General features: G+C 37.3%; 1 protein-coding gene across 3 annotated transcripts in view; it reads left to right on the forward strand.

The window, feature by feature from the left end:
* LOC129777200 (neuropeptide SIFamide receptor) overlaps window positions 1-8,363 on the forward strand; it is a 310,914-nt gene extending 302,551 nt beyond the window's left edge. For all 3 annotated transcript variants that reach the window (XM_055783328.1, XM_055783327.1, XM_055783329.1), the window contains one exon: window positions 32-8,363. In XM_055783328.1, the coding sequence (XP_055639303.1) occupies window positions 32-279 (248 nt within the window). In that variant the 3' untranslated portion in view covers window positions 280-8,363. The remainder of the gene's footprint in view (window positions 1-31) is intronic.
* Window positions 8,364-9,633: the final 1,270 nt, after the last annotated feature.

Raw genomic sequence — 9,633 nt, forward strand, 5'->3', positions numbered from 1 at the left:
CGGCACCCTCTATTGTTCTTGCTCGTTGTAGTGTACGAATGCGCAGCGGCGGCGGCGGCTCCTCCAAACAAACGGCATCAGCTGGTCAAGCAACATTCCGTTATCTCGTTTGCGGACCAGAAACGTGGCGGTAGCCTCACCAAACAGGACTCCGTCACAACCATACACCGGGCCAGCAACGGCGACGGTCCGTACATATCGTCCATCCTGAAGAAAACAGACTCACAGTGCAGCTCGGCATCGCCAATAAGGAAAAATATTGGCTTTTTCGAAAAATAAGAACACCATTCACCGTGTGTTTTGGTGTTGCACACATAATCTTCATTCCAAACTATTCGCTCTCTCTCTCTCTCTGTCATTTGTGCAAAAGCAAAGCAAAAACGAACCATGCTGCCTATAGAAGGAGGAAATCTATATAGACAAGCTAGATAAATTTTATATGCCCTGGGCACACACAAAAAAAAACACAACAAATCCTCGCTTCATACTCGACCACCGTTTTTGGGCACACCTCTCGCAGCCAGCGGAAGCGGAAAAACAGCAACAACAGCAGAAGAGACAAGTGTCATCCCATCTATAACAGTGAAAATTGCACGCTTCCTATGGAAACCGTAGATAAATCCCTCTTGTTCCCTGCTGAAATGTATCACCAGAGCGGGCCAGCGAGGATCACCCCGTCATATCAAACTCACTTTCCTAGGCAAAAAATGAAATAATTCTCCCACCGCACCCACCAGCACCCACCAATCATCATCCCCATCCATCTGCGCTCGCTCACTACACACCGACTTGGTACTCCAGGCAAACGGCTATTATTTTCAGTTTAAATTCATTTATACCGCCATAATTTATCACAATCAATATCAATCTAATCCAAAAATAAAAATGGTAAAGGAAAATAGAGTAAAAATTTGCTACAATGTCACATAACACACACTGACATCGGGGCCCACCCACGCGACGAAAGTGAGAAAACCATGTATACAAACGTGTCATCCACGGTACATCGCTGAGAAGAACGAAAAACAGCATTCGTATAAAACGCGAAACACACACGAACGTACAGCTAAGCGGAAGTCGGCTCGTGCATCGCACTAGGAACACTATGAGCGTTATCAATCAAGCTCCGAGGCGAAATCATCACAAAAAAAAACAAAACAAAACAAAAAGGTAACAACTGTAACATAATCACAAAATTAACGTGTCTGTGTCGATTTAGTTCGTGTCTAGGTGTGTAACTAGAATTTTGTATAAAACAGACAACAACAACAAAAAACTAATGGTATCAATAATAAGCAAATAATAGCGAAGAATATAAGAGAAACGTAACATTTTAGCATGTTAATTATAAATTGGCCACACAATTGAGAAAGAGCTTTTTACGCTAAGGTAACATAAGCTTTACAAGAAGAAGAAGAGTAAAATGCAAGAGAAAGATAGAGAAAAAACGAATTCACATATCGTTTCTCGACTTTTTAGTTCATTTCGAGACTTTAAGTAGGAAAGTGTTTGATGTTGTTTCTTAGTTTGTGTTTTGGAAATTTGAAGATAGGTGTGCGAGACTGCCATTAGTTTTAGTTTTTTTTTTGTTTCAAGCGTTATGCTCTATGGTCGAATGGAAAATAGATAATTATTTACCAATTGACAGCATCGAAAATGAAATCATACCAACATGAAAAACAATGTTGTTCAAAAAGTATCAACATATATACATCTCGTCGTGCGAAGGTTTTTTGAACACATTTCTTAGTTTTGTTTTTTTTTTACTTTGACATATTGTAGTGTAATGCTTTCTATTAGATTTTTATTCAAGCACTGAAAAAACAACATTTTTGGGGTTTAGGTTACGTCTTTCGACAACATTATAAGGGGACAAATCGTTTGCGTCACGAAAAAGGTGCCATTTTGAGCGCTCTACTGCTCAATCAATTGCAGATGGATTTACAAGATTTTTGTACAAATCGAGTTGGACACTCCCTAAAAATCCGTTGCAGTATAGGAAATTATGTTTTTTTCCATTTTTTAGTTTGTTCAAATAGCGTTGAAATCAGAGCTTCTAATTTCCCATATATTAGGCTGTCAAAAAAGTCCTGCGGTATTTTTTTTGAATTTTCATTTGTTCATAAAATTAGTTACAATCATCTGTTTTAAGTCAAATATGCGCCGTTTTGTTTGATGACTTGTTCACAACGAGATTGCAACTTCATAATACCCTTGTTATAGAAGCTCGCTTCCTTATTGGCAAAAAACTCGGATAGCCAATTTTTCACAGCCTATACGGCCGAGCTTCCGGAGCTTCTGGCGTGTCACCAAAAAAGTGTGTGGCCTTGCGTTGTCCTGATGGAAGACAATGCGGCCTCTGTTTATCAAAGATGGCCTCCTCTTCATGAGTGCTACCTTCAAGCGGTCCAGTTGTTGGCAGTACAGGTCCGAATTGAGCGTTTGGCCATAGGGAAGCAGCTCATAATAGATTATTCCTTGACAATCCCACCAAACACACAGCAGAACCTTCCTGACCGTTAATGAGGGCTTGGCCACCGTCTGAGCCGCTTCAGCGGGCTTCGATCACGACCGTTTGCGCTTCACGTTGTCGTAAGTGACCCACTTTTCATCGCCAGTCACCATCCGCTTCAGAAACGGGTCGATTTTGTTGCGATTCAGCAGCGATTCACATGCGTCGATACGGTCAAAGATGTTTTTTTGCGTCAACGTGTGTGGCACCCATACATCGAGCTTCTTTGTGAATTCAAGCTTCTTCAAATGGTTAATAACGGTTTGATGACTTATCCCCAGCTCTTGGCCGATGCTACGGCTGCTACTATGTCGGTCTTTCTCGGCTAATTCAGCGATTTTGTCCCAATTTTCGACGACAGGCCTTCTGGAGCGTGGCGCATCTTCGACGACCTCTACACCAGAACGAAACCATCGTTGTGCGGTGGAAATGGAAACTGTATCGGGTCCATAAACTGCACAAATTTTATTGGCAGCTTGAGATGCATTTTTGCCTTTGTCATAGTAGTACTGTAAAATATGTCGGATTTTCTCTTTATTTTGCTCCATACTTGCGACACTATAACTCACGAACGACTTAACCAAACAAAACACTATCAAGGACTATATTATATCAAGGACTATATTATTACCTTTCCAACAAGCTATAGTTTGACTCGATACAATGAATACAACTAGAACTACGCGCTTACAACGACACCTCGCGGAAATACCGCAGGACTTTTTTGACAGCCTAATATTTAGAGTTCGATCGTAAACATGTCAAGTTGCACCGTGAAACAGATATAGAGATTGATTTTCGAGATTTCTTTTTCTGTGTGGCTCTAGACAACGAACCGTCAGCAGCGCATGTTAGAACTGAGAGTTAATTTGAAAATTTTCAAATTGGGTTTTTGTTATTTCTCTGCTCTACTGAAAAATTTGGGTGAGTATTAACAGCGATTTACTTCACTGTGTTCAACTGACGTTGAAGATGTCGATCGCATTGCAATATGGGCTACAGGTAATTCAGTACATTACGCTGATGTATACTACGCAATATAATAGATATATAGTAAAACGGGTTTTCTTTCTGGAAACGTGGACGGAAGCGTTGTCTTGCTAAGATAAAACCGGCTCATCTAAACCAGGGATTCTCAAAGAGGACAAAGTATACGAACATATACGAAACCTGAGTTATTATTTAACACAAGTTCTTTCTTGAAACTTTCATGTGAATGTATAAGTCATGTTACGTAAACCAACTTGTTATAAGAATGACTAATTTCAGTAGAAAGTATTATTGTTGTAATCAGGGTTGCCAACTATAATTTTACAAAATCAGGAAGAACGAAAATAAAAATCAGGATAAATCAGGATAGCTCATAATGCGTTGTCCGAAAAGTTAATGTCGACTTTTGGGAAAACAAAAACATGATTTTTAGTCAAAGCATTATAATTTAATTTTGTATCCATGGTTCTGTTTCACAATTTTCGTCATCTTTCACACAACTTAAATATTCTATCCTCCCAGAACATGTTTGCTTCCTCGTCAAGATATCAGGGAGCGTGCTAAAAAGTCTGGGAAATCCTGAAAATTCAGGAAGGTTGGCATCTCTGGTTGTAATTCGAATTAATAACTATTAATTACACTTGGTATATACCGAATTATATATTTTTTATGAGGAAATGTACTCAAGTTTACATACTTAACCAACCACAAAGTTTTTGAATTGGTAAGTATGTTGAATGAATAAAATAAAAATAAAATTTTCAAAGCAATTTGCTATAGGGGTCGATGGTATCACTTCATTCTGGAAAAGGGTCTCTTGCTCAAAATAGTTTGAGAATTCCTGACTTGCACGATCTTCTAGGTACGGAATACGTCCTACAGAAGTTCTAGTTCTCGGAATTCATTCTGGCGTAAATCCAGCAACCTTCCTTGGGGGGTGAGAATGGGTCAAAGAAGGAAGTTTTCGAATTGTCTAGACCAGCCATACTCAACCTGCGGCCCATTGGGCTTTTCTGGTTGGCCCATCTGGTGTTACTTCATTTCTCATGTGTAACATTCGCGAACTAATTAGATAATCATACCAATCGAATTGGAAATTCTCTAAGATAAGTTTGATATGCTCAACATTTCGATTCCCGTAAATGGTTTAAGTTAACGAAAATTGAAAGCATTCCCATTTTAAACATTTGTTCTGTGATTGGTCATACCCAAGGTCGAGAGTTTAGTTTTCCAAATTGGCCTTTTACAAGAAAGAAAACGAATTGAGAAATTTTAAATCCTTTATAATACAAAACATCATCATCCTCATTCAAGTCGCAGTCTCGCTCCAGCTAGCAGACAGCAGTATTTCTCAATGCTGATGTCACATACAGCGGTTTTGCTCGATACAAAGGAAGCATGGAAGATAGATATCGCACTCAGTGGTGCAATTTTGTTCGGTGGAATAACCGCGACGATTTTTATGCCGTCTGGTGGATAGTGCTCCTGTATTTTTGCACCACATCATTTGTACATCTGAGGTGATAGATTATAATGTCGAAAGCGAGAGCGTTACGTTTGGGCTGTGTTTTGAGCGTTAACGCCACTTTGTCGACTGAACAAAATGATGTGACAACCACTTCATTCGAAAGATAAAAGATGTATGAGTGATATTTGTTACTTATTGAAATAAAAATTTATTTCAAAAGCCAAAAAACTGCATTGTAAGCAAAGTATTGGAATCACATAAATCTCTAAATATGGGTACCTGCATGAAATGTTGTCTTAGTCAAGATTGGTCAGCGGTAGATACTTGTCGTCGGCTGACAGTGAAAGCACTATAAATATTGTGCTCGCCTAGAACACCGTCAGTTTCTAAAGGGTGTGTCACATCAAATTGCATCACGGAAAAAACGCTGTAGAAATTCGCCCAGTAGACCGATCCTTTTGAAAATTTTAGACAGTAAAATAAAAACTATTAAACAACTTTTGGCATTTTCTTTTTATTCATACTTCGAGCCCAAGCCCGTATGCTCGCAACTTCCTCTTTACCCCGTCCATAAGGTTCTGTACAACGTCAGGTTGTAGTTTTTTTGAACAGAAATCCATTTTCTCTTGAAGTTCGCCTCCGATTTAACAACTTTTGGGTTCTTCCGGAGGGCCTGCTTCATAATCGCCCAAAATTTCTCTATTGGGCGAAACTCCGGCGCGTTGGACGGGTTCATTTCCTTTGGCACGAAGGTGACCCCGTTGGCTTCGTACCACTCCAACACGTCCTTTGAATAGTGGCACGAAGCGAGATCCGGCCAGAAGATGGTCGGGACCTCGTGCTGCTTCAATAGTGGTAGTAAGCGCTTCTGTAGGCTGAATTTGTCGGAGAAGAACAACAGGCCCGGCAGCTGACGAAAGTACGCTTTGACGTAGGTTTCGTCGTCCATTACCAGGCAATGCGGCTACGTCAGCATTTCGGTGTACAGCTTCCGGGCTCGCGTCTTCCCCACCATGTTTTGCCTTTCGTCGCGGTTAGGGGCCTTCTGAACCTTGTATGTACGCAGGCCCTCCCGCTGCTTGGTCCGCTGGACGAATGAACTTGACAAATTCAGCTTATTGGCGACATCCCGGACCGAACTTCTCGGATCACGTCTAAACTGCTTAACTACGCGCTTGTGATCTTTTTCACTGACGGAGCATCCATTTTTTCCGTTCTTCACCTTCCGGTCGATGGTTAGGTTCTCGAAGTAACGTTTTAGTACTCTGCTGACCGTGGATTGAACGATTCCCAGCATCTTACCGGTGTTCCGATGTGACAACTCTGGATTTTCGAAATGAGTGCGCAGGATTAATTCACGACGCTCTTTTTCGTTCGACGACATTTTTCCAAATTTACGAAAAATTTACAGTGAAGCATGGCCAACGTGATCTATACACTCTTATCTGATTATAAGCGAAAGCTGAAGATATAATTCCTAAAAATAAAATTTCTACAGCGTTTTTTCCGTGATGCAATTTGATGTGACACACCCTTTATTTTGATACTATGTTGAACGGACGTGCAAAATTTTTCCCCTGAGAATTCATTCTCAGAATATGAACGAATGACGGACAGAAGCAAAACAGAAGAGAAATATTAAATAGGACGTACCGCATCAGTTTCCATATCGTTAAGTAGAGATTTTTTGTGCATGATTGAATCATTTTGAATAAAAACATTTTTATATTAAAAATTTCGAAGCATTAAAACTTAAAACTTTCTCAGTTAATTCGAGTCTAGTCTTGAAAAAGGCTAATTTAGAAAACTGTACTAAACACTCGTCCTTGTGAAAGGTCATATGGAAGGCCTCGCTGCCGCTGTCTGGATGACTGATGAATCGTGAATGTCTTATTGGTGACTTTTGTCCGATCGATCATTCAATTGTCGTGAGTTAGAGCTTTGTTCCGGATTAGAGATGGCATCAAAGTACAGCGCATTTCAAGACGGATGCGAAGGCATTTTTAGCGGTGCGAGCTGCAGCGGTTGCTGTCGCTATCGCTACCACCACATAGCTGAATTCAATTTTCTATAACCGTTCTGCGTGCTCTATAAAGCAATGATTTTTGGAGCGTTGGAGAAGTAAATTTCTTAAGAAACACTAAAAAACTTAATCTGTAAATGTTTAAAAAATCTGTAAATGTCTTTGCATATTCGAAATGGTTTTAAAATAACTTCACAAATTCACATGTCTCCTAACTGATTAGTTCAGTGATCTTACAACAATTAGTTCAGTGATCTTATTAGCCACTGGTTACAGTACATCCCCTCAATAGCTGCCGCTAGTTCTGTCTCTATCAGCATTGGTACGGAAGTAAATCGTAGAAGAAGCGATCCAAATGTTGACATTATGTTTAAAAAAATGGTCTTCGGTGAGATTAAAATCGATGTCTAATGAAAAACAGATCTACAAAAAGTTTTTCTAAGGAGTAATTCCAAATGAAATCGACAAATGACAAAACATGAGTATTTTTGATTCGAATGAAAGTGTGTATTCCGTTTGGGTTAGAGGAAATATGAGTTTTCCACAGCAATTGGGAATTTTTTGACTCAAGCGTAACTTTTGAAAAGGGCGTATCGATTTGAGTAAGAGAAATCTTTGATAATTTGTATCTCAAAAACTATGAGTCGTACCGAAATAGTGTCTTAGAAAGAGTTATAGAGTATTGATGGTTGAATATGAAAAAATGTACACTGAGAAAAAAAATTAGTACTCTTTTTTTTTTACAAAATTTACAATATCCAGAATACATATTTTTTTATTTTTTTTTCAATTTTTTCATACAAAATAGAAGTCATGCAGAAAATTTAAAAAATGGGCCCAAGATGGTAAAACTATTATCAATCTCCTTCTAAATGTAGCCATTCTCGAAATATTTAAAAATATTTTTTTGTAATTTATTGTCTTTTTTAAAGTAAATAATCCCTTTTAATATGTTTGTCGTGTTATACCGTTATGTTCATGAAATTTTATGAATTTGCTTATAATTTCCAACAACTTTTCCAAATACATCATCATGGTTCATTTTTTGACTCAAGCTTAACTTTTCAAAAGGGCGTATTGATTTGAGTAAGAGAAATCTTTGATAATTTATATCTAAAGAAATATGAGTCGTACCGAAATAGTGTCTTAGAAAGAGTTATAGAGTATTGATGGCTTCATTTGAAAAAAAATATACACTGAGAAGAAAAATTAGTACTCTTTTTTTATTTACAAAATAAAATTTTAATTTGCGATATAAAAAAAATATGTATTTTTTAATATTTTTTTCAATTTTTTCATATAAAATAGAAGTCATGCAGAAAATTTAAAAAATGGGCCCAAGATGGTAAAACTATTTTTGACGAAATTTGTGGAGCATCGAATTTTTAGGAATTTTCGAAACTTCGAACTTTTGTTAATATTAATATATATATATATATATATATATATATATATATATATATATATATATATATATATATATATATAAATGGAGTGATGTCTGTCTGTCTGATTCTTATGGACTCGGAAACTACTGAACCAATCGACATGAAAATTGGTAAGTAGGGGTTTTTGGGGCCGGGGAAGGTTTTCGTGACAGTTTGAGACCACTCCCCCCTCTCTAAGGGGGGATACAAATGAAACATAAATTTCTGCATTACTCGGAAATAAATCAAGCAAACGAAACTAAAGTTGGCATGTGAAGGTTTTAGGGTGCAATAAATGTTTCTATGGTGAATAGACACTCCTCCCCTCTCTAAGGGGTGAATGCCATACAAATAAAACTCAAACTTCTGCAAAACTCGAGAAATGATCAAGCAAATTGAGCCAAATTTGGGATGTGAGGGTTTTTGGGTACGAGAAATGTTTCTATGATGGTATGACACCCTTCCCTCCTCTGGAATGGAGAGTGGTCCCATAAAAATAATACACATATTTCAGTCAAACATGACAATTGAAATTTCAGAAAACTCTATAAAAAAATGGAAAAGTTCGAAAAATTCAATTCACATATGTTCTACAAATACATATTGACAAGCGTTATTAGTCCATTTGATTTTTGCTCTAACGAAATTGATCTTCGTTCGAAAGTGGAAAGAAAACGTGGATGTGATAACAAAAAATAAATTTTGGGCGAGACGAAGTTTGCCGGGTCAGCTAGTTTACTTTAAAAAAGACAATAAATTAGAAATATTTTTTTAAATATTTCGAGAATGGCTACATTTAGAAGGAGATTGATAATAACCTTTTTTGTTTCAAATCACATCAGGATTCATAATTTGTTGCTAAAAATTATTGTTAACATACAAAAATTCGAAGTTTCGAAAATTCCTAAAAACTCGATGTTCCACAAAGTTCGACAAAAATAGTTTTACCATCTTGGGCCCATTTTTTTAATTTTCTGCATGACTTCTATTTTGTATGAAAAAATTAAAAAAAAATTAAAAATATGTATTTTGAATATTGCAAATTGAATTTTTATTTTGTAAATAAAAAAAAGGGTACTAATTTTTTTCTCAGTGTACATTTTTTTCATATTCAACCATCAATACCCTATAACTCTTTCTAAGACACTATTTCGGTACGACTCATAGTTTTTGAGATATAAATTATCGAAGATTTCTCTTACTAAAATCAATA

Source organism: Toxorhynchites rutilus, chromosome 3 (genome assembly GCF_029784135.1).
Source record: "Toxorhynchites rutilus septentrionalis strain SRP chromosome 3, ASM2978413v1, whole genome shotgun sequence".
Taxonomy (NCBI): domain Eukaryota; kingdom Metazoa; phylum Arthropoda; class Insecta; order Diptera; family Culicidae; genus Toxorhynchites; species Toxorhynchites rutilus.